The sequence below is a fragment of the Mustelus asterias genome, chromosome 21 (assembly GCF_964213995.1).
Source record: "Mustelus asterias chromosome 21, sMusAst1.hap1.1, whole genome shotgun sequence".
Classification (NCBI taxonomy): domain Eukaryota; kingdom Metazoa; phylum Chordata; class Chondrichthyes; order Carcharhiniformes; family Triakidae; genus Mustelus; species Mustelus asterias.
In genome coordinates, this window is record NC_135821.1 from 74264374 (window position 1) to 74290787 (window position 26414).

General features: G+C 46.3%; 1 protein-coding gene across 1 annotated transcript in view; it reads left to right on the forward strand.

Moving 5' to 3' along the window:
• Positions 1-26414, forward strand: part of LOC144509413 (discoidin, CUB and LCCL domain-containing protein 1) — a 147560-nt gene that overhangs the window by 53291 nt on the left and 67855 nt on the right. Inside the window, exon 3 of the mRNA XM_078238258.1 lies at positions 2250-2387. Within this exon, the coding sequence (XP_078094384.1) occupies positions 2250-2387 (138 nt within the window). The remainder of the gene's footprint in view (positions 1-2249; positions 2388-26414) is intronic.

Consider the following 26414-nt stretch of genomic DNA (forward strand, 5'->3'; position numbering starts at 1 on the left):
CATTCGTCACATTGACATTTCAAACGCTATATTTAAACGTGAAGACATTGACCTTGTTTTGTGCATAAGACACCAGAGCTTTTCAGCACTTTCTCATGGGGGGCCTTTATGGAATCGATCGAAGATGGCAGCTCAAGAGTTTAACTGGGCCCAGAGATTGACTCGTGGCAGACGTCACCTGACTACGGCAAGCCGGATAAGGCATGTAGTACATGTAAATATCCCCCCTTTTCACAACAAACAGAAGTGGGGAACTTGGCTATCTCAGTTACATTTTCGAAATGAAATGATTGAAATTGCAGTCAGGTATGGTCCACATGTGTATTAAATTGATTTTGAGATGTTTCAGACATGGAAATTTATCTTTTGTTCAGTCGGAAGAAGGGGATGTTTATGTCCTTTGTTTCTTATGAGAAGGGGAATGTTTGAGTGTTGAGTTACAACAGTGCTACTTGTCCAATCTGTCTTCCCTTAGTCAGGTTACCCCTGCCTTGAGGAAATTCTTATGAGCTACCATCTTCAATCAGTTCACTAAGGACCTAGAATGAGAAAGCAATGAGAAGCATCATTGTTTTCAAACACAGAACTAATGAATGAACAGTGGTTAGCACTGATGCCTCACAGTGCCAGAGACCCGGTTCAATTCCAGCCTTGGGTGACTGTCTGTGTGGAGTCTGCACGTTCTCCGCTTGGGTTTCCTCTGGGAGCTCCGGTTCCCTCCCACAGCCCAAAGATGTGTAGGTTAGGTTGATTGGCCATGCTAAATTGCTCCTTAGTGTCAGGGGGACTGGCAGGAAAATACGTGGGGTTACGGGATAGAGCCTGGATGGGATTGTTGTTGGTGCAGGCACAATGGGCCAAATGGTCTCCTTCTGCACTGTAGGGAATCTGTGATTCTATGAATGCATTAACTCTTCATCAAAATTGTCATCATGTTGGAATAGTCACCTTAGCTGAAGCTTAGAGTTTGAGTGGCCTTCATTCAGGAGGCTTAGGGATATATTTTTATTTGGAAGAGCAGGGGAGTTCTCCCCAGTGCCTTCAGACCAATATTTATCCCTCAGTAATCATCACAGGAACAGATTATCAGGTCGTTATCATGGTGCTGTTTGTGGGAGCTTGCTGTGTGCTAATTGGCTGCCACATTTCCTACATTACAACAACGACTGCGCTTCAAAAGTACTTCAATGGCTGTAAAACACTTTGAGACATTCGGTAATTGTGAAAACTGCGATATAAATACAAGTCTTTTGTGAGGGGCAGGGGGCAATACCTGGTGGAACTCAGGAAACAAAAATCAGCTCAACCGAGTTGCACACCTGTTGTAGTTTTCACCTGAATTCTCTCCCATTCCCCTGAGAGAATATTGGGCGTGTTCTGCAGCCAGTGTCAACCCCTCTTCGTCACATTTTCCCCTGTATTCCACCCAGATGATGCTTAATCTCCGAAACAATAAAGGTGAAAGCCAACCCAATGAGATTCTAGAGTTTTCCTGTCCCACCCGCTACGGGAATCGTAGCGGGCGAGACACGGACGATGCAAAGATCCGTTGAGCTCAGGCGGGATTTTCCAGCTTTGGGGCGAATGTGGCCGGAAAATCCCACCCCCTGTTTGTAAAGATGTGCAACAATGGCAGCGGATTGCTTAGCTTCACATATTAAGAATATTCATCTGACCAATCATAGAATCCTACAGTGCAGAAGGAGGCCATTCGGTCCATCGAGTCTGCACCAACCACAATCCCGCTCAGGCCCTATCCACGTAACTCCATCCATTTACCCTAGCTCGTTCCTCTGACACTAAGGGGCGATTTAGCATGGCCAATCCACCTAACCCGCACATCTTTGGACTGTGGGAGGAAACCGGAGCACCCAGGGGAAACACACGCGGACACGGGGAGAATGTGCAAACTCTGCACAGAGAGCGACCCAGGCTGGGAATCGAACCCGGGTCCCTGGCACTGTGAGGCAGCAGTGCTAATAACTTTATCACTGTAGTGCAGAGGCAAGATAGTGCAGAGGGAAGCAATTCTGTGCAATTGTACTCCAACAAAAGTCACACTGGGTTCAGTAGAGGAGGGGATAAGATGGAATGGTGGAAGGAACTATATAATGAGTAAAGTCTTCAGTGCTAAACAATGGGACTACTTTGGTATTCTGCTTTTATTTGCCATCCAGTCTTGTTTGAGCTGCAGTGATGTTTGTTGCTGTTCCACACAATGTTTGAGTTTGTACAAATACTCTTGGCAGGTCCTTATTGTGGAAATATGAATGGAGTCCCTTCAACCATACAATTAACGTCCAATGTGGGGACCGTGGAGTTCAGAAGCAGCGCTCATATATCAGGGAGAGGATTTCTTCTCTCGTATGCCACCACTGACCATTCAGGTAAGGATCCTTTTGCTCCAATGCCAATTGGTAATGTTAATAGTCAATGTTATCTACCAAAGCCCCATTGTCCCAGACCTGCGTCAGGGTGTTACAATGTTCTGTGATCCAGAGATATCTGCATCAAACGGTTGGGCGTAACTATTTCTCGGCAGCCTTCTAGATATGTGATAAGAAATTTCAAAATCACTTTGGATTGCATTAATGTGAGCTATGTTGCACTTATAAACAGAGGCAGTGCACCGAAGTTCGGCACGGTGATACAGTGGTTAGCTCTGCTGCCTCACAGCGCCAGGGACCTGGATTCAATTCCAGCCTTGGGTGACTGCGTGGAGTTTGCATGTTCTCCCTGTGTTTGCGTGGGTTTCCTCCGGGTGCTCCGGTTTCCTCCCACACTCCAAAAATGTGTGGATTAGGTAGATTGGCCATGCTAAATTGCCTCTTAGTGTCAGGGGATTAGCAGAGTAAATAACCCTCGCGGGGTTACGGCGATAGAGCCTGGGTGAGATTGTTGTCGGTGCAGGCTCGATGGGCCAAATGGCCTCCTTCTGCACTGTAGGGATTCTATGATACATTGACTATAGTCATTTGGCAGTACAGCACTTCAATATTTCTGAAAAGAGAGACTTGTTGCTGAAGTTTTTTATCTTGCACTCATCAAGACAAATGCAAGAATACCAAATTTCAAACTATCGCCACAATTTATTCCACCGGAGGAAAGGTATCGACGATGGGCGTCAGTTTTGGTGTGCTCTATGAATTGTTTTATAAACTGAATAAGAAAATGGGAGATTTTAATCAAACTCAGGGACCTGAGTTTCAGAAGTGTTCAGCATTGACAACAAGACATAGTTGATTTTGAGTGTAACTTTACTTGCAAGTAAAAGATTTGTATCATTTACTTGGTACTTACCCACAAACATCTCACCCTTGCTCATTTATAATTCCTTCCAAACATGCCTGCCAATCTGTGAACCTATCACAAGAAGTCACCTCTACATATTGTTTAGCATAAGATTGAAAATTTGCATAGGTTGAAAATGTGTGAGGGTGTACCCAATGAAATATTTATGACTTGGTTCGTGTTTTACCAAATCTATTGTGTTAAATTCTATCTGGCAACACTGGAGCCAAGCCATAGGTAGACCTGTAGAGCTTAATGTTAGCATAGCAGTTATGTTTGGGGTTTTAGTTAAGTCGGGCAGTATGGTCGGTGCAGGCTTGGAGGGCTGAAGGGCCTATTCCTCTGCTGTAATTTTCTTTGTTCTTCGTTGTTCTTTGTTACTGGACGAGCAATCCAGATTAATGATCTAGAAACACCCTGCCATGGTAGCCATGAAATTTGAATCCAATTAATTGAATAAATCTGGGATTAATAAACAAAAAGTTAGAACTAGTAACAGTGACCATGAAACTGTTGGAATTTTTAAGAACCCATCTAGTCCACGAATGTCTCTCCGAAATGAAATGTGTTGGCCTGATCTGGTTTGGCTTACATGTGACCCCAGACCTACAATAATCTGATTGACTTTTAACTTCCCTCTGAAGTAGCCTAGCAAGACACTCAGTTGCCAAGATGGTCTTTTACCACCACCGGCTTAAGATTATTGAGGATAGATCATTAGGTTTTTTTTCAAATTTATCCTTCATTGAGATGCGGGAACTGCCCTTGAACTGTCCAGCTATCATGGAATTGTCCATCTGTCAAGGAACTGACAAGGAAATGTCAAAGTTGTCAACAATTGTCCAAGGATATTAGGTGAGTTGGCATGGAGGAAGGAAAGTCAAGAGGGGTAGGGGGATTGACATGGGTTGACATAGGAGTTTGAGACATCATGGAGAGTGTGTGGGAGCATTGGTTGGCATAGGTTGGCACAGTTGGGATATAGGACATATGAGGAAGGTGAGGGAGGGTGAAAGATGTGGGGCTGCAGGGCTGTTTCTAGTTTTAATCTTTTCTTTTTTTCAGCGCTGTGCCCATGCACAGAAGCAGACTTTCCACTTAGCCCACCTCTACACCGGACAGCCTCTGCACTCGTTCCAAGGTTACCCACCCCAATTCCTATTTCAACTCTCCCCACCTCCTCCACCCCAACCAAAAACCCAACCTGTAAGCAGACATGTTTGAAGGTCGAGTTCACAGAGCCAGGAAATCACCCGATCCGGGGGTGAAAACCTGGGCCTTTGACCCTTTGGCCGGAATTTTACCGCCCCACCCGCCACGGGAATCGGAGCGGGCGGGGAGCGGAACATGGGAAGGTCCGTTGTCTCGGGCAGGATTTCACAGGGTTCTGGGACGAACGAGGCCGTAAAGCCCCGCTGTTTGTGTTTTTCATTCAAACTGGGTTTTTTTGGCATACGTAACGATGTAAATATTTAATCCACCCATTTAAACTGCCAATGGGAATCAATGTTATTTTCACCAATCTGGAGCAATTTGTTTTAAAGGTCTCTGAGCACAATGGCTTTATAATGATTGAGGGACACACAGTGAGCTGGAGCTGTCGGGACTAATAAATTATCCTGTGCTTCTGGTGGTGATTACATCAAGGAGCAAGTAAAGGCAGAAATTCAGTGTGAGCGAGTTGTGGTTTTGTTTGAGATGGGAAGTTCTACACTGGGCAAATGACAGATCGCGGGTTGGCAGGAGTCAATGTTTACAGGAGCTACAGAAACAGTCTGGAGTACGTTATCCATCTTCACCAGAATCCTGACTCATCCCAGTTCTATTTTGCTGCGATTAGCTTAGCTTTAGCCAATCTCTGAGTTACAATTAGTGCAACTGATCATTTATTTTTTGAAGCCAGTGGCACGGTGGTTAGCACTGCTGCCTCACAGTGCCAGGGATCCAGGTTCGATTCCAGCCTCGGGTCACTGTCTATGTGGAGTTTGCACGTATCTGCATGGGTTTCCTCTGGGAGCTCCAGTTTCCTCCCACAGTCCAAAGATATGCTGGTTAGATGTTTTGGCCATGATAATGCCCCTTAGTGTCAGGGGGACTAGGAAGGTAAATATGTGAGGTTATGGGGATAGGACCTGGGGGGGATTGTTGTCGATGGACCAAATGGCCTCCTTCTGCACTGTAGATTCTATGATTCTAAGATTCAGCATGGTTGTCCATCAAATCAATTAATTTGGCGGAGTTTAGCTGAGAAAGATGGAGGAGGGCACAATCCAGGATGTCACACACCCCCTGGCTATTCAGGGGACATTTCGACATTTACTCCACTGAGGAGCAGTGTGTGAGAGGGCCTTTGCTTCGCCATGTAAGCTCTCACCAAACTGTGTCACCTGCTGCATCCGCAACATGAGCCTTGCCCAGCCCGCAGCTCCCCAGGTCACCGTGACCCTTAGCTCTCATGCCATGAGGCTGCGACAGGTGACAGCAGTAAGATATCACGGTTCATAGTCCGTGCCGAGTCTGAGAGACACCAAGACTCCCCTACACTGCAATAAATGTCTACATCCCATTCCCAATGTAAAGAGTGACATGGGACAAGAGTGCACCATGTTTTACTCCCATGGTAAGCTCCTTCCCAGGGGCATGGGCCATAGATTCCACCCACATTCTGCCCCTCTCTCTGGTAACTTTACCAGTGAAAAGGTTTTCCAGTGTCTGAGTGCACAGTGTGGCCACTGACGTGATATCACCCCCCCCCCCCCCCCCCCCACCCCCCACCCCCGCCCTAGCTCCGGTGCACTTGCATCAGGTGGTTCACTCCTTGAAGATCCCTCCTTTAGCCTGCCAAAGTGAACACATTGACAGTATCAGAGCCGGTGTTTATGGCAGTGAGATGTGATTCTTCCTGCAGAGCAGAGAGGGGCAAAGCTTGACTTTTGGTGTAAGAGAGAGAAGCAGCCAATTAAGCATCTGCAGTTTGATATGCAGGGAATGCAGGCAGGAGATAGAAATAAGAAAGAGGAGAGAGTGTGCAGCGGCTCTGCACAATGTCTCCTCCAACAGTGCTAATTGGCCAGCCCATGGCTCTGCTCCTCCCCATGACGATCAAAGCACCTTCTTGGAGCTGGATTCCACTGACAGCCAGTTGGGGCGGGACTTGTGGATGACCTTTCCCCTGCAACATCGATAGGAATGTGTTACTGATAGTCCTTTCTTAAGTTTTTATTTATTAGTGTCACAGGTAGGTTTACATTAACATTGCAGTGAAGTTACTGTGAAAATCCCCTAGTCGCCACACTCCGATGCCTGTTCAGATACACTGAGAGAGAATTTAGCATGGCCAATCCACCTAACCAGTTTTTCGGACTGTGGGAGGAAACCGGAGCACCCGGAGGAAACCCACACAGACACGGCGAGAACGTGCAGATTCCACACAGACAGCGACCCAAACTGGGAATCGAACCCAAGTCCCTGGCGCTGTGAGGCAACAATGCTAATCATTGTGGCACCGTGCCATCCCAAGGTCCTGATGTATTTGGAGAACTTGCCAAACATGGTGGAATATTTGTTATGAAAGATGTCAGATATGAAGTGTGGGGAAGTAAGGGTTGAAATAGTAGTGAAAGTGTGAGTGTAAAGGAGAAGGTGGAGTGATGCGTGGTGAACTGTCGGAGTGAAGGAGTGTAGGAATGAGGCTGCGGATATGAGCAGAGAGTCAATTTTCTTAAATTGCAAGCAGCCAATGAATAGCGTGGGTTGTGGGAATTGCATGATAGTGAGCAGGTAGCTCATCTATAACACATTGTCTGGAACAGCACTGACACATGCAGTACATAACTCACCTGTGTACGTTTAGTTTTTGGGGATGATCTAATTCTGGTTTGGTATCTTTATCCCTGAGCCATGATAGAGCTTACACAATTTTGACATTATTATTTTCCAGAATACTGTACCATAGAACCATAGAATCCCTACAGTGCAGAAAGAGGTCATCTGGCCCATCGAAACTGTACTGACTTTCAGAAAGAGCATCCCACCCTAGCGCTCCCCTCCACCCTAAGTCTGTAACCCTGTGTGTTTGCCATGGCTAATTCCCCTAACCTACTCATCTTTGGACACCAAGGGGCAATTTAGCATGGCCAATCCACCTAACCTGCACATCTTTGGAGTGTGGGAGGAAACAGGAACACCTGAAGGAAACCCACGCAGACATGGAAGGAATTGACAAACTCCACACAAACAGTCACCCAAGTTGAACCCGGGTCCCTGGCGCTGTGAGGCAGCACTAACCATTGTGCTACCGTGCCAGCCATTTCTGCATGAGTAATGAAGGAATATATCCAAATGCTTTCGCTTTGTAGGTTTCTTTAGAAATTATTAATTCACCATGGGGAAAAAAAAGCAACCAATCCCAACAGAGAGTTATGTTTCTATCAGGCCACAAAGTTAGTATGGCTGCCTCACAGCGCCAGAGACCCGGGTTTGTTTCCCGGTTTGGGCGACTGTCTGAGTGGAGTTTGCACGTTCTCCCCGTGTCTGAGTGGGTTTCCTCCGGGTGCTCGGATTTCCTCCCATAGCCTGAAAGACATGCTAGTTAGGGTGCATTGGCCATGCTAAATTCCTCCTCAGTGTACCCGAACAGGTGCCAGAGCGTGGCAACTGGAGGATTTTCACAGTAGCTTCATTGCAGTGTTAATGTAAGCCTACTTATGACACTAATAAATAAATTATAAACAGGTGACTAGGGGATGTTCACAGTAACTTCGTTGCAGTGTTAATGTGAGCCAACTTGTGACACTAATAAATAATAATAAATAAAAGATAGATTTATTTCATGAGCAAAAGAGCTTGATCACTGCTTTAACTGTGCTGGAAGTGAAAAGAAGATCTGGGTCGTTGAATCCTGGTGTCTTACATTTGAACTGTCAGATACATAACTTTCTTTAAAGTAAAGTTTATTTATTAGTCACAAGTAACAACTTATTTATAAACAGGACTTGTGGCTTACGTAATTATGTAAAAGTTTAATCCGCCCATTTAAACAGCTAATGGGAATCAACTTAATTTTCACCAATGTGTAGCAATCTATTGTAAAAGCCTATTGTTGCAATGGTTTTATAATGATTGAGGAACACACAATGCGCTGGAGCTATGGGGATTAATAAATACATTCAGGACTTCAGGCTGGTCACATCACTTCAGAAGAATGTGAAAATTAATGTGGTTTGGAAAGAAAATCAGTCATCTCGCACTGACCACTGCTCCGATACAATGTTTGTCGGGTCAAAATCTGTCGTTCCAATTTATCGGAAGCAGAGTAGTTAAAACATCTCCCTCTGATTCAGTTGTTGATTGTGTCCTTTGATGAATGAGATGAGTGGGTGGGCTTACAGGAAGCTGCAGATGTGGTTTTATGGTATACAGGGCAGCCTCGCTCCCGAGGGAATTTTCTACATTGGAAAATTACACAGAAACCTTCCTGTCAGACTAAAGGGTCCGTGTTTCCACAACTGCTTCTCAAACAGCCGGGAATATTGCATTAATCGGGACTCATTTTGTTCTGTTTGGAAAATGAGAAGAGTAATTGTCAGCCCCAAAATCAGGTGGATTTTGGTTGGGTGGAAAGATAAAAAGTCCAAAGTTTGAAATAGGAACCCAACCAACTGCCTTCGAATGTGCTCACCACCTTGTAACTGATGTGACTCAGGCAAGTAGTCCACCCTCAGGAGGTGGGTCAGTCATCGAGACAGTTTAAGGAAACTGTCCTAGTTTAAGGAAACTGTCTGCCTTCACTAAATGATTATATTTTAAACCAATTCTGGCATGGCCTCGGGATACCTGACATGTTATATCATGTTGCAGCTTTATAAAACCTTGGTTAGGCCACATTTGGAGTATTGCGTGCAGCTCTGGTCACCACACCAGAAGCTTTACAGAGAGTGCAAAGAAGGTTCACCAGGATGTTGCCTGGTCTCGAGGGTGTTGGCTATGAGAAGAGGTTGAATAAACTAGGATTGTTTTCACTGGTTTTCACTGAGGCTGAGGGGAGACCTAATAGAGGTCTACAAAAAGAGGCATAGACAGGCTGGATAATCAGCAGCTTTTTCCCAGGGTTGAAATGTCAATTACAAGGGGGTACAGGTTCAAGGTGAGAGGGGGAAAGTTAAAGGGAGATGTGCAGGGGAAGTTTTACACGCAGGGAGTGGTGAGTGCCTGGAACGTGCTGCCAGAGGAGGTAGTGGAAGCAGGCACATTGGCGACATTTAAGAGGCATCTGGATGGATACATGAATGGGGGGAATAGAGGGATACGGACTGAACAAGGGCAGAAGTTTTTTTTTAGTTTAGTTAGGGCATCATGATTAGCAGAGGCTTGGAGGGCTGAAGGGCCTGTTCCTGTGTTGTAAAGAACAAAGAAAATTACAGCATAGGAACAGGCCCTTCGGCCCTCCAAGCCTGCATCGACCATGCTGCCCGACTGAACTAAAACCCCCTACCCTTCCGGGGACCATATCCTCTATTCCCATCCTATTCATGTACGACCCCTTAAAAGTCACTACCGTATCCGCTTCCACTACCTCCCCCGGCAACGAGTTCCAGGCGCCCACTACTCTCTGTGTAAAAAATCTGCCTCGTACATCTCCTTTAAACCTTGCCCCTCGCACCTTAAACCTATGCCCCCTAGTAATTGACTCTTCCACCCTGGGAAAAAGTTTCTGATTATCCACTCTATGCCTCTCATAATCTTGTAGACTTCTATCAGGTCGCCCCTCAACCTCCATCACTCCAGTGAGAACAAGTTTCTCCAACCTCTCCTCATAGCTAATGCCCTCCATACCAGGAAACATCCTGGTAAATCTTTTCTGTACTCCAAAGCCTCCACATCCTTCTGGTAGTGTGGCATCCAGAATTGAACACTATATTCCAGTGCGGCCTAACTAAGGTTTTATAAAGCTGCAACATGACTTGCCAATTTTTAAACTCAATACCCCGACCGATGAAGGCAACCATGCCATATGCCTTCTTGACTACCTTCTCCACCTGCATTGCCACTTTCAGTGACCTGTGTACCTGTACATCCAGATCCCTTTGCCTATCAATACTCTTCACTTTTCTTGTTCTTTGTTCCTTGTTCTAGGTAAAGGGAGTTGACAAGGGTTGGATGCATAGGATCTTTATAGCACTGCTTGTGGGCAAAGAGAAGCAGGAATGTTTCCTGCAAACCCAACAGGTTTCGCAGAAGCCCTAGCCCACTCGTCATCCTGCTCCCCCATCTCTGGCTACCTACCACTTTGCTGTATCATTTTGCTGTTGAATTTCCTGCCCGACAGGCAGCCGGTTAGCTTAATGCAAAAACATAAATATCAGGGCCAGGATAAGTATTCCTTTCGCATTCATCTTGTCCTACATTCCATTCAGCCCATCTAGCCTCCTATGTCATTCATGGCTGCTCTGCACGCTTTATTAAGGACCAGATCAGAAATCCCAAGGTACTTTATGAAGTTAGCCTAGACCCCAACTTTTACATTTGATTTTGGTGTTAGGGCGAGCATAAGGTGTTTCACCTTATGATTCAAGTGACCCACTAGGGAGCTTTTATCAAAACAAGTTTTATTTAACAATACAGTTAGAATATAACAAAAAGAATTAGCATAACTTTTACCACTTAAAATACGTAAACATGACAAAGTATAATTCTTAACAGCTAGCTATCTCTATTGTTCCAATTTAGCAGTGTCCCCACAGACATGAATCCCTTCTTTAGAACTAGTTAGCACAGAAACCAAAGATGCTTATGTAGGTAACAGATTTCTAGTCTTTTGACACTTCTGGAGAGTGATCCAGACAGACGGTCTTCTAATTCTCATGCAGCTACACCCCCAAACAGTAGAATCTCAGAGGAAAAGGCTTATTTCTTGGCAGATTTCAGTTTCCACTTCAAAAAGAGCAAGAGACACAGAGAAAGCAACCTCTATCTAAAGAGCCCAAAAGGCAGACTAATTTGAGTTCTGTGAAAGCTGTACCCAGTCACATGGCTCTAATTGTCAGTCAACCTAATCAAGCCCCATTCTGCATTATTCCAGGGGAAAACATAAAATAACAACAGAGCAGCATTAGTCCAGATTAAAACAAACAGGGTAGCAATTAAGATCAATTATACTGCTGCAGAAACAATACAGTGTGACTGGATCCAGACAAAAGAGCTCCGATAAAATGGAAGAGACTAGTAAACACATTTAGCACAGAAACATGACATTTCTTAAAGGCAGTAAGAGTTTTAACAACACCAGGTTAAAGTCCAACAGGTTTATTTGGTAGCAAATGCCATTAGCTTTCGAAGCACTGCTCCTTCGTCAGATGGAGTGGATATCTGCTCACAAATAAGGCATACAGAGACACAAACTTACTGTGTTTACCCCAGTCCAACGCCGGCATCTCCACATCATTTCTTAAAGGCACAGTATCCTCACACCTGACTGCTTTTTCTATTGAATTCTAGAGATATTTGCATCACTGACAAGACCAGCATTTATTACCCATCCCTGATTGCTCATGCGTAGGGGCTGGTGAATCAACTACCTGAACAGCTGTAGGTACATCCACAGTGCTGGGAAGGAGGATGTACCAAGATTTTTGACCCAGTGCCAATGAATAATGGGCAGTGTGTTTCCAGGTTAGGATGCAGTTTGACTTGGAGGGAAACTTGGGAACTGGTGATGTTTCCGTGCACCTGCTACCCTTATTCTTCTAGGTGGTGGTGGTGGAGATCATGGGTTTGGAAGGTGCTGTCGAAGGAGCCTTGGTGAGTTGCTGTAGTGCATCTTGTCTATGGTACACACTGCAGCCAATGTGCATCAGTGATGGAGGGCTTGGATGTTGAAGGTGGCAAATAGGGTGCCGATCAAGCTTTGTCCTGGATGATGTTGAGCTTCTTGAGTGTTGCTGGAGCTGCATCCATCCAGGCAAGTGGAGAGTGTTCCATCACACTGGTGTCTTGTAGACTGTGGATGGTTTTTTGGGAGTTAGGAGGTAAGTTCTAAACTTACGATAAAGGAAAATTCATTGATGAAGCAGCTGAAGAACATTGGGCCTGGTGTACTACCCTGAGGAACTCCTGCAACAATGTCACACATCGAGGTGATTGACTCCAACATCCTCTTTTGCACCAGGGTTTATTCCGGTTTTCCCCAAATCCCATTGGTGCCAGTTTTGTTAAGGCTCCTCAGTGCCACATTTGGTCAAATGCTGCCTTAATGTCAAGGGCACCACTTTTCCCTCGCCTCCTCAGTGCCTTTGTCCATGTTTCACCCAAGGCTGAAATGAAGTTTTGAGTCACGTGGTTCTGGCCAAACACAGACTGAGCATTGATGAGCAGGTTATTGCTGAGTAACATCGAAACTAGAAGCAGGAGTAGGCCAATTGGCCCCTCGAGCCTGCTCCGCCATTCATTTTGATCATGGCTGATCATCAAACTCAATATCCTGATCCCCCCCTTCCCCTCCATTTCCCTTGATCCCTTTAACCCCAATCGAAAATGCCGTTTCTTAGTGCTGTTGATAACAACTTCCATCAGCTTGCAGTAGAGAAGGCTGATGAGGCATTAACTGGCTGCATCGGATTTCCCTGCTTTCTGTGAACAGGATATAACTGTGAAATGCCATTTACCTGCCTCTGCTCCAGGTCCATCCATAACCTCACTTGACAAAGAATCTATCGATCTCATATCCAGAAAATATTGAGAGATTGAATACCCACAGGTTTTTGGGAAGCAACAAGTGGATTTCCATTATCCATTGGGCTGAATAATCTGGAGAGGGGGGTGATGAATCACCACCACCTCCCCACCACTCTGCTCATCACCCCCCACCCCTCTGCTCCTCACCCCCCACAACTCTGCTCGTCACCCCCCACCTCTCTGCTCCTCACTCCCCACCCCTCTGATCCTCTCCCCCACCCCTCTACTCCCCCCCCCACCCTTCTTCTCCCCTCCCCCCCTTTGCCCCAAATGCAAAGTCGCCATGGAGCCAACCCTCTCCACCCCCCAGGTCCAGCCCAGCTCACCCGGCAGCCCATAACTCCATGGAGATGTGTAAATTACATCCGGGACCCAATTCCGAGATTCCTGACCTCATTCCTAGGGTTTCCAATTTCCACTAATGCAGGTTAAGGGTCCGGATTGTTGCGGGTTGTGAGTCTGCACCCGGCAGACCCCACCAGGCAGGTTCCATAGCCGGGATGGGACTCGTGGCTCACAGCACCGCAGGGTGTCTACCCACAGTAGAAATGAGGGAATCTTTTGAGTGGTAGGTTCAGAAGGTTTTACCCAAGAGGCCATGGGAGGTGGATAGTGAGGCATAGCTTGACATGGAGGGTAGGTTGGGTGCATGAAGAGGCATGGATGAGGCATGGGGAGTGTGTGGGGTGAAGGGGTGTGTGGAGTGAGGGCTAAAAGGCCTTACTGTTTTTATTTTAACTGGGACAAAGTCTGAAGTGGGCCTTTTAAAGAACCCACCTCTTCACCCGACAGCCCCCTGTGGCCTGCCTCCGAACTCTTTCTGGGGAGGGCTGGCCAGACTCTTGCACACACCTGCCCCTCCAGGACAGAAATTCCACCTTTGCTGGCACTTTCTCCCGAGGTGGCTGAGCCGGGAAATGTCCCGACTCCTGCTACCCATCTCAAAGATGGAAATCGAGCCTGCTGCCTGTCAGTCATGACATTGAACTAACTGCCCTTGTAGGTGGCCATAAGACCACGGAACACTGTTCAAACAAGAGCAGGGAAGTTCTACCAGGAAAGTGGATGAAGGGAAGGCGGTGGATGTTGTCTACCTGGACTTCAGCAAGGCCTTTGACAAGGTCCCTCATGGGAGGTTAGTTAGGAAGGTTCAGTCGCTAGGTATACATGGGGAGGTAGTAAATTGGATTAGACACTGGCTCAATGGAAGAAGCCAGAGAGTGGTTGTGGAGGATTGCTTCTCTGAGTGGAGGCCTGTGACTAGTGGTGTGCCGCAGGGATCGGTGTTGGGTCCATTGTTGTTTGTCATCGATATCAATGATCTGGATGATAATGTGGTAAATTGGATCAGCAAGTTTGCTGATGATACAAAGATTGGAGGTGTAGTGGACAGTGAGGAAGGTTTTCAAAGCTTGCAGAGGGATTTGGACCAACTAGAAAAATGGGCTGAAAAATTGCAAATGGAATTTAACGCAGACAAGTGTGAGCTATTGCACTTTGGAAGGACAAACCAAAGTAGAACGTACAGGGTAAATGGTAGGACTCTGAAGAGTGCAGTTGAACAGAGGGATCTGGGAATACAGGTACAGAATTCCCTAAAAGTGACGTCACAGGTGGATAGGGTTGTAAAGAGTGCCTTTGGTACATTGGCCTTTATAAATCGGAGTATCGAGTATAAAAGTTGGAGTGTTATGGTAAGGTTATATAAGGCATTGGTGAGGCCGAATTTGGAGTATTGTGTACAGTTTTGGTCACCTAGTTACAGGAAGGATGTAAATAAGGTTGAAAGAGTGCAGAGAAGGTTCACAAGGATGTTGCCGGGACTTGAGAAGCTGAGTTACAGAGAGAGATTGAATAGGTTGGGACTTTATTCCCTGGAGCGTAGAAGATTGAGGGGAGATTTGATAGAGGTGTATAAGATTTTGATGGGTATAGATAGAGTGAATGCAAGCAGGCTTTTTCCACTGAGGCTAGGGGAGAAAAAAACCAGAGGGCATGGGTTAAGGGTGAAAGGAGAAAAGTTTAAAGGGAATATTAGGGGGGGGCTTCTTCACGCAGAGAGTGGTGGGAGTGTGGAATGAGCTGCCGGATAAAGTGGTAAATGCGGGGTCACTTTTAACATTTAAGAAAAACTTGGACGGGTTCATGGATGAGAGGGGTGTGGAGGGATATGGTCCAAGTGCAGGTCAGTGGGACTAGGCAAAAAATGGTTCGGCACAGACAAGAAGGGCCAAAAGGCCTGTTTCTGAGCTGTAATTTTCTATGATTCTATGGTTCTATGGAGTGTCCTGCCCAATAAGGAAGGGTGTCGTAGTTTGCAGGAAGACTTAGACAGGTTGCAAAGTTGGGCCGAGAGGTGGCGGATGGAGTTTAATGCGGAGAAGTGTGAGGTAATTCACTTTGGTAGGAATAACAGATGTGTTGAGTATAGGGCTAACGGGAGGACTTTGAATAGTGTGGAGGAGCAGAGGGATCTAGGTATATGTGTGCATAGATCCCTGAAAGTTGGGAATCAAGTAGATAAGGTTGTTAAGAAGGCATATGGTGTCTTGGCGTTTATTGGTAGGGGGATTGAATTTAGGAGTCGTAGCGTTATGTTGCAACTGTACACAACTCTGGTGCGGCCGCACTTGGAGTACTGTGTGCAGTTCTGGTCCCCACATTACAGGAAGGATGTGGAGGCTTTGGAGAGGGTGCAGAGGAGGTTTACCAGGATGTTGCCTGGTATGGAGGGGAGATCCTATGAGGAGAGGCTGAGGGATTTGGGATTGTTTTCGCTGGAAAGGCGGCGGCTAAGAGGGGATCTTATTGAAACATATAAGATGATTAGAGGTTTAGATAGGGTGGATAGTGATAGCCTTTTTCCTCTGATGGAGAAATCCAGCACGAGGGGGCATGGCTTTAAATTGAGGGGGGGTAGTTATAGAACCGATGTCAGGGGTAGGTTCTTTACCCAGAGGGTGGTGAGGGATTGGAATGCCCTGCCAGCATCAGTAGTAAATGCGCCTAGTTTGGGGGCGTTTAAGAGATCCGTAGATAGGTTCATGGACGAAAAGAAATTGGTTTAGGTTGGAGGGTCACAGTTTTTTTTTTAACTGGTCGGTGCAACATCGTGGGCCGAAGGGCCTGTTCTGCGCTGTAATGTTCTATGTTCTATGTTCTATTAACTAACATCACTAAAATAGGTTTTTGACACATGACTGATTGTATGTCAAATCTTATATATTTTAACAACAATTACACTCCAATTGGTTGTAAGCCCCCTATGACACTCTGAGCTTGTAGGCACTTTATAAATGCAAGTTCTTTTTTCTATTTCAGCAAAAATTCTAAATATTGGATTTAATTTTGGCCCTAACTTTGTTCCTCCGGGAGCTCCAATTTCCTTCCACACTACAAAGATATGCGGGTTAGGTGGATTGGCCGTGCTAAATTGCCCCCTCAGTGTTGGGGGATTAGCAGGGTAAATGCATGGGGTTATGCGGATAGGGCTGGGGGGGGGATCATTCTCGATGGGCCGATTGGCCTCCTTCTGCACTGTAGGGATTCTACGATTCTTAGGTTACACCATTTAAGTACGCCATTTAATCCATGTGGCTCGGCACCATGGAGCTCTTTCGAATTAGCAAAGAGTAAACGGAAACTTTTATCTTATTATTTTTGGATGTGGCACAAAAGCTGAGCTGACTCAACACTGACCATTATGACTCTACGCATGGTTCCTGAAGAAAGTGTAAATCCTAGACAATAGCTCATCCACATGGAGGCCAGATGCCCTTTCTGGTTTTTCACCTTATTTTCCATTTATTGTTCCTCCCCTCCCCCACCACCATTTAGTTCCTGAAAAGATCCCTCACTCCCCATCAGTGATACTCTGGTTGTTGGGATATATAAATAATGTTTTTCAGACTCTCCTCTCTACAAGTCGTCACTCCTTCCCTAGGGGCAAGCTTCAACTTTTACACTGCCACCGGATCAATGTTACCCCCTGCACCCTCCCCCCCCCCCACCACCCCCCTCAACCGCCCCCCCCCCCCCCCCCCCCCCGCCAACCGTCCCCAACTCCATCACTTCAAAAAAAACGGATTTGGAAGAGTTAATATCTTGAGTGGGTTCTGGGGCGAGATTCTCCATGCTCCCAGCCGTGTGTTTTCCTGCCGGTGGGAGGTGGCGCGTTGTTTGCTAGCAGTAGGATTCTCTGGTTCCGCCGCTGTCAATGGGAATTTCCATTGACGTCACCCGACGCTGGCGGGAAACCCGCGGGCAGGGGTACGCTGCCGGCGGGAGCGGAGAATCCTGCTGGCGGGAACGGCCGGAGAATTCCGGCCAGTGTCTTTTGTGGCAGCACAGATTCACAGGCACCTGCAGTTTTTGTAATTTCATGCCAAGGCCATATTTCACATAAAAGCCGGGACATTGAGTGTCAAAGGCTACTCAACCTTGGGGGGCTTCATCGCAAAATCAATCCCGTTTTCTTGACATCCTTACACTTTCCAGCGTAAATCACCAGTTGGGAATCAGGAATAGAAGCACTCGCTGATTTCTAACCTCCAAACCCTGGACCAATGAAACCACCTGAACTTTTCATAACTGTTATTTTACGTTTGTTGCAATGTAATTCGAGTCAGTTCTGTTGTTAGTTCAAATTTTCAGCTTTGTTGAGTATTTTATTTTTAACCCACTGCATTCGAGCATTATTCAGCGATTGGTTAGGATTTGGAACGCAATGGTTGAGGAGCAGATAGATTCAATCCTACTTTCTTCAAGAAAGTGATAGAAGCTTGAAGGAAAAATAATGTTGGGGTGTGTGAGGAGAGCAGGGGCGTGGGACTAAGTGGATTACTCTTTAAAAGGGGAATTTCATTGCAGTGTTAATGTAAGCCTTACTTGTGATCAATAAATAAAGTTTAAATTTAACTTTAACCTTTAACTTTAACTTTAAGAGCTAGCACAGAATCAATGGGCTGAATGGCCTCCTGCTGTGATGAATTATTTTATGATTCCAAAGTGTTGAAACTCATTACAAAGATTCTGAAGGTGTCCTTTCAGCAGAGCTCCCTGTGAACCTAAAGGAGGCTCCATTCTCTCTACTTGAGAAGACAAAGTAGCTAAGCTACAAACTTGCCCCAGCAAAAGTGGTTTTATCGAATGTGTTAATATATAGGGTGGAATTTCCCATGATTTGTTAGAGAATCAGTCACTGACTGAAAACCAGCGTCTATCTCTCCAGATGCATTGCCGAGTTTTCAAACCACATCTTCTGACAAAAAAAAATCGGTGGACGTGGTTGACGTCGGGGTCAGTCTGGGTGGGACGGGGCCTGATGGAGCTGACTGACTGACTCTATGAAGATCAAGGCACCATCATTAAAGGGTGCCTTGATCAGCAGAGAGTTAAAACTTCCCTCAGCAACCCCCTCACCCCACCCCATCCCAACCCCACCCCATCCCAACCCCACCCCATCCCAACCCCACCATGAAGCTTTGTTCTTTGTTCTTTGAAGCTATCGGGGGCTCCCCGCCACACCCCATGCCACAGTCAAACCATCGGGGGCTCTCCGCCCCCCCCCCCCCCCCCCCCCCCCCACCAACCCTCCACATGGCCAAATGATTGGGCGCCCTCACCCCACCCTCCCCCATGGCAAAATCATCAGGGGTTCCCCCACCCTACTTCCTCCCCCACCACCCCTATGCCCTGCCCAAGCATGTTCCTCTCCATCCCCACCCCCCTGCCCTCCCCCACCCCAGGGGCTATACTTACCATTGCACCCCAGGGGGAATCCCCTCGACTGATTCACACCTTCATACACCTGTTGTAAACCTTGCCGACATTGGGAGCAGCTGTTCCCCTTAGTTGAAGGGTCAGTTACAAGGGGACACAAGTTAAAAATGAGGGGTGCGGGGTTTAAGGGGGAATTGAGGAAAAGCTTTTTTACCCAGAGGGTGGTGACGGTCTGGAATGCGCTGCCTGGGAGGGTGGTGGAGGCAGATTGCCTCACATCCTTTAAAAAGTATCTGGAAGAACACTTGGCACATCATGACATTCAGGGCTATGTGCTGGCAAGTGGGATTAGGTGGGCAGGTCAGGGCCTTTCATGCGTCGGTGCAGACTCAATGGGCCGAAGGGCCTCTTCTGCACTGTAGGATTCTGTGATTCTGACATGATGTCATGTTGGCGAGACATGAACATTAAGCGAGAGGATCATGTGGCGAGGGTGGTGGGAGGTGGCTCATTAATTATATTTTTAAAATTGTAATGTATTACAATGAGGCTCCCACCCTTTGTTGGCAGGGGGCAGCACGGTAGCACAGTGGTTAGCACTGCTGCCTCACAGCGCCAGGAATCCAGGTTCAATTCCCGGCTTGGGTCACTGTCTGTGTGGAGTTTGCATGTTCTCCCCATGTCTGCGTGGGTTTCCTCCAGGTGCTCCGGTTTCCTCCCACATTCTGAAAGGCGTGCTGGTTAGGTGCATTGACCCGAACAGGCGCCGGAGTGTGGCGACTAGGGGAATTTCACAGTAACTTCATTGCAGTGTTAATGTAAGCCTTACTTGTGACTAACAAATAAACAGGAACCTCAGTACGTCATAGGCAAGGGGCGTGGAAAATCAGGAAATGTAGTCTTGCCTGCGAGAATCGTGTTTCCCAATTCTTGCGGGATTTTGTGCTGGTGGCGATTGCGAGTGGAAAATCGCCCCCATAGTATACTGTATATGTATACAATTCAGAGTCAACTCAGGGCCGCTGAAGTGGGCCAGCACACAGGCTAGAACTGCAATCTGATTAATTTTGCAATTATTTTCGAGAGACTCAAGCATAAACTGCAATTTTTTTTCTTTAAGCAGGACAGGCTGATGCCAATAGCTTCTCTGTCTGTGTCAATGTGGAGCGAATCTGGCAGATCCTTATTGAGCCAAAAGCCCTTGTGTAGCGAAAACAGAAATTGGAAAATTGGAATATTAAATTGTCCTCTCAACTAAAACCTCTCCACTTAATCCCCAAGTAGAAAAGGCATATTATTGAGCAAATTTAAATCACTGGCAGATCTGTATGATTTTGTTAGCATATCCTGCATGGTTCAAATATAGACACATAAAGTAAATAGCATGGTAGACACTTGAGATTAAACTTTCTAATCCCTCTGTATAGTAAACTGAAAACTGGCGCTGTTTGTCTGAATTATCTTGTGAGTCAGGCATGAACAAACATTCCAATCTTCATAATTTACTTAACTATGGACAATTAGCCAATCAAATCATTTTTACCATCAGGCGATTCCCATATCGTGGACAATTCAATGAATCACTAAAGACTCAATCAGAATGTGCACAGGGCCCCTGATGAAAGAACAGACATGGGAAATATCCCTGTAATATCGTCACCATGCAACTCTGGCCAACATCAAAAGACCTGAATTTATGTCGCAACTTTCATGACCTCAGTCCCCAAAACCTCTTTGCAATGAATGGAGTCCTTTTGAAGAGTAGCCACTGTCGTGAAGTTGGCAATGCGGACAGCCAATTTGCACACAGCAAGCTCCCACAAAGAGCAATGTGATCATCGCTGGATAATCTGTTCCTTTCAAAGTAATGTCGGTTGAGGGACACTCATAGAACCATACAGTGTAGAAGAGGCCCTTCGGCCCATCGAGTCTGCACCGACACCTGTGAAACCCCTGACCTCCCACCTAATCCCAGTTACCCGCACTTGGCCCATGAATGTTATGGCGAGCCAAGTGCCATAGATTTCAAAAGGAGGGAAGTCATGTTGGAGTTGGATAGAACTTTGGTGAGGCCACAGCTAGAGTAGAAACATAGAATCCTACAGTGCAGAAGGAGGCCATTCAGCCCATCGAGTCTGCACCAACAACAATCCCACACAGGCCCTATCCCCATAACCCCATACATTTAAGGGCAATTTAGCATCGCCAATCCATCTAACCCACACATCTTTGGATTGTGTGCAGTTATGGTTACCACACTATAGGAAGGATGTGATTGCACTGGAGGGAGTGCAGAGGGAATTCACCAAGATGTTGCCTGGAATGGAACATTTAAGTATGAAGAGAAATTGGATAGACTGAGGTTGTTTTTGTTAGAGTTGAGAAGTCTGAGGGGCGACCTGATCGAGGTGTACAAGATTATGAGGGATATGGACAGAGTGGATAAGGAGCAGCTGTTCCCCTTAGTTGTAGGGTCAGTCACAAGGGGATACAAGTTCAAGGTGAGGGGCAGGAGGTTTAGGGGGAATGTGAGGAAAAACTTGTTTACCCAAAGGGTGGGTGATGGGGGAGAACTCCTCTGTTTTTCACAGTAGTGTCACAAGGAATTCGGCAATCATCACAATATCACTTTTCAGGGTTGCTGAAAAAGGATTCGATATGAAATGATTCACCGAGCTGGAATGTTCCCTACAGGTGGTCACTATTTTGGTTCGTCACCCTGCGGACTGATGTTAGGTTCTCCGGCATTGATGGAATGGGGTCAGGTAAGGGGATTAGAGGTGAGTCACGCTGGCTACATTCAAGCAGCATCCTGCAGCTCATTACAGAACTGCTGGCAGCCGCTCGGAAGCACAGAGCCCGACCTCTCAGCTGGGGAGAGTTGTTTGGGCGGCTTTAATGAAAACAGAAAAGTGGATGGGCATTAATTGCTGGCTTGGACACTGAGGTCCGCATCCCAAGCCTGAACAAGAAACGTAAAACTACGAGTTAAAATGCAAAATGCAAGTCAAAACATCTTTTAAAAACAAAAAAGGGTCAGCGCGCAGGAAACCACAGGAGAAAGAGCTGCATTATTTAGCTTGCGTGTGACGAGTATCGAATCCTCCACCAGCCATGTTAAACCCAGCTTTGCGATGAGAGAATCAGCCACCATAACCTTTCAAAATGTTGTTCCGGTCACATTAAAGGATTCAAGATAAAATGATTTAAGCAGTAATTCTGTTCGGTTGTTCTGATCTAATTTTGAACTTCTTTTCAAAACCTTTGACCTTGCAGCGCCCCCTTCCCCTCCTTCCCCCCCCCCCCCCCCCCCCTCCATTTTCATGTTCCTAATGAACTCTGAAATGGGCTGTCTAAATCAATATCCTGTCCACAGAGGCTGAGAAAACACAGCATTAAAACAGCGGTAGCAAGCAGCTTTCTGATCTTGTCACGAAATGTGGTCATTATTGTTCCAGTTCCAATTTAAGATGAAACAAAAATCTCACACATTTTAAAGGCCATGTGCCATAGACTTTGACAGGCTCGGAGAGTGGGCAAAGAAATGCCAGATGGAATATAATGTGGCAAAGTGTGAGGTTATGCACTTTAGTAGGAAGCAGAGAGGCGTAGACTATTTTCTAAATGGGGAAAGGCTTTGGAAATCTGAGGCATAAAGGGACTTGGGAGTCCTGGTTCCAGTTGGCAGTTAAGAAGGCAAATGCAATGTTAGCGTTCATTTCTAGAGGACCAGAATACAAGAGCTGGGATCTACTGCTGAGGCTGTATAAGGCTGTAAAATATTTGGAATATTGTGAGCAGTTTTGGGCCCCATACTTAAGGAAGGATGTGCTGGCCTTGGAAGGGGTCCAGAGGAGGTTCACAAGAATGATCCCAGGAATGAATGGTTTGTCATGTGAGGAGTGGTTGAGGAGTCTGGGCCTCTACTCAATGGAGTTTAGAAGGATGAGGGGGGATCTAATTGAAACTTACAGAATACTGAGAGGCCTGTATAGAGTGGACGTGGAGAAGATGTTTCCACTAGTAGGAGAGACTAAAACTCGAGGACATATCCTCAGAGTGAAGGGACGCTCCTTTAAAACTGAGATGAGGAGGAATTTCTCCAGTCAGAGGGTGGTGAATCTGGAACTCATTGCCACAGATTGCTGTGGAGGCCAGGTCATTGAGTGTCTTTAAGACAGAGATAGCTAGGTTCTTGATCAATAAGGGATCAAGAGTTACAGGGAGAAGGCAGGAGAATGGGGATGAGAATCATATCAGCCATGATTGAATGGTGGGGCAGACCTGATGGGCCGAATGGCCTAATTCTGCTCCTATATCTTAATGTCTTATAGACAAGCTTCACTACTTCTGTAGCAACCTGAAAGGTTAAATTGGGTGGGCATCAGCCTGGCTTGGATTCCCCTGAGTTTAGAAGGTTGATAGTTAGCCTAATCAAGGGGTTTAGAATGATAAGGTTAGGGTAGAAGAAAGGAACTTACTCCCACTGCTGGGGAAATTCAAAACAAGGAGGTACAAGGCAAAATTAGGATAATTGAGGAGGAAAATAAGGAAGCAGTGAGTGAAATCCCACCATGAGTGTTGTTTCCGGCAAGAAAACCGGATAACAGGCGTGAGAACCTTTCCCACCCTCAGCAAGAATCATGTTGACTTTCATACAGACCACCGCACTTAGTCTCCAGAATGGAAAATTCTGCCCTTTATGTCTGTCTCCACAGAGAAAGATCATAGATTCATAGAAACCCTACAGTGCAGAAAGAGGCTATTTGGCCCCTCGAGGCTGCACCGACAACAATCCCACCCAGGCCCTATCCCCGTCACCCCACATATTTACCCTGCCAATCCCTCTAACCAATGCATCCTGGGACACTAAGGGGCAATTTAGCATGGCCAATCAACCTAACCCGCACATCTTTGAAGTCATGGTGTGGAGTTGCTAACGTTGGACTGGGGTAGGTGAGTCACCTGATGAAGGCGCTCCGAAAGCTTGTGCTACCAAATAAACCTGTTGGACTTCAACCTGGTATCGTGAGACTACTTACTGCATCTTTGGAGTGTGGGAGGAAACTGGAGCACCCAGATGAAACCCACGCAGACACGGAGAGAACGTGCAAACCCCAGACAGACAGTGACCCGAGCTGGGAATCAAACCCAGGAGCTGTGAGACATAGCGCTAACCACTGTGCCACCGTGTCATCCAAATTGTCAAAACCCCCCAGAAATACCAGAGAACCAGGGACCAATGCGAATATGGAACTGGAAGAAATGAGTAGAATCATAGAATCCCTACAGTACAGAAGGAGGCCATTCAGCCCATCGAGTCTGTACCGACTGCAATCCCACCCAGGCCCCATTCCCATAACCCCGCACATTTCCCTGCTAATCCCCCTGACATTAGGTCAATTTAGCATGGCCAATCAATCTAACCTGCACATCTTTGGATTGTGGGAGGAAATCGAAGCACCCGGTGGAAACCCACGCAGACACGGGGGGAACGTGCAAACTCCGCACCGACCCAAGCCGGGAATTGAACCCGGGTCCCTGGCACTGTGAGGCAGCAGTGCTAACCACTACGCTACTGTGCCGCCCCAGTATTAGTGAAAAAGTAATAGTGGAGAAATTAATGGGACTTAAAATTTATAAATCGCCTGGATCTGATGATCTACATCCCAGAGTGTTGAAAGAGGTGGCTGTAGAGTTTGTGGATGCATTGGTGGTTATCTTTCAACATTCAGTAGATTCTGGAATGGTTCCTGCATATTGGAAAATAGCAAATATAACTCCACTATTTAAGGAAGGAGGAAGAGAGGGTAAACAGGGATCTACAGATCCGTTAACCTGACATCAGCAGTAGGGAAAAAGCGAGAATCTATTATGAAGGTTGTGATAACTGGGCACTTCGAAAATAATGGCAGGATTGGACAGAGTCAATATGGATTTATGAAAATTGAATCATGTTTGACAAACATGGATGTAACTAGCAGAATAGAAAAAGGGGAAACTGGTGGTTGTGGGGTATTTGGATTGTCAAAGGGCTTTTGAGAAGGTCCCACACAGGAGATTAATAAAATAAAATACAGCACATGGGATTGGAGGGAATATACTTGCATGGATTGAGAACTGGTCAATAGGCAGGAAACAGAGAGTAGGGATAAACAGGTCATTCTTGGGTTGGCAGGCTGTGACTTGTGGGGTATCCATAAGGGTCAGTGCTCGGACCCCCTATTCACAATCTATAATCAATGACTTGGGGACCAAAGGTAATAGTTCCAAGTTTGCTGATGACACAAAATTAGGTAGGAGTGTGAGTTGTGAGTTGAGGATGCAAAGAGGCTTCAAGGTGATTTGGACAGGCTGACTGAGAGGGCAAGAGCATGGCAGATAGAGCATACTGGAGGAAAATATGAAGTTATCCACTTTGGTAGGAAAAACAGAAATGCTGAGAGGTTGGGAAGTGTTGCTGTCCAAACAAACCTAGATGTCCTCGTTCATAAATCACTGAAAACTAACATGCAGGTATAGCAAGAAATTAGGTAGGCAAATGGTATGTTGGCCTTTATTGCGAAGGATAAGCAATACAGGAGCACAGAAGTCTTGCTGCAATTATATAGCGCCATGGTGAGACCGTACCTGGATTATTTTGTACAATTTTGGTCTACTTACTTAAGGAAAGATATAGTTGCTGTAAGTTATTGGAACAAAGATTCAGCAGACTGATCGCTGGGTGGTGGGATTGTCCCACAAGGAGCGATTGAGGAGGCTGGGCCTGTATTCTCTAGAGTTCAGAAGAATGAAAGATGACCTCATTGAAGTTTACAGATTTCTCACACAGCTCGACAGAGTAGATGCAGGAAGGATGTTTCCCCTGGTTGGGGTGGGGGGTGTGATCCGAACCAAGAGACACAGGCTCAGAATAAGGAGCAGGCCATTTAGGACAGAAATGAGGAGAAATTCAGAATCTTCGGAATTCTCTGTCCCAGAGGGTTGTGGAAGCTCAGTCATTGAGCATGCTCAAGACAGATCAATGGATTTCTGGATATTAACGATATTAATATCGTTCACTAATGTCCTTTGGGGAAGGGAGTCTGCCATCCTTGCCTGTTCTGGCCTACAAGTGACTGCAGAGCCACAGCAATGTGGTTGACTCTCAACTGCCTTCTGGCATCTAGGGATGGGCAATAAATGCTGGCCAGCCAGTGACACCCATGTCCCACGAATGAATAAAAATTAAGATGGGGATAGTGTGGGGAAAGTGGCATTGAGATAGAAGATCAACCACAGGCTCAAAGGGCCAAATAGCCTAATTTTTCTCCTTTTCCTATGTTCCTAATTATGAGGGGAGATTGAATAAACTGGGATTGTTCTCCCCGGAAAGACGGAGGCTGAGGGGCAACGTGACGGAAGTTTAGAAAATTATGAGGGGCATAGATAGGGTGAACAGTTGGAAGTTTTTTCCCAGGGCAGAAACAAAATTACAAGGGGGCACAAGTTCAAGGTAAGGGGGGAAAGGTTCAGTGGAGATGTGCGGGGTAAGTTTTTTACACAGAGGGTGGTGGGGGCCTGGAATGCACTGCCAAATGAGATGGTTGAGGCAGATACGTTAGCCACATTTAAGACTTATCTGGATAGACACATGAACAGACGGGGTTAAGCGGTTGGTCTAGATAGGA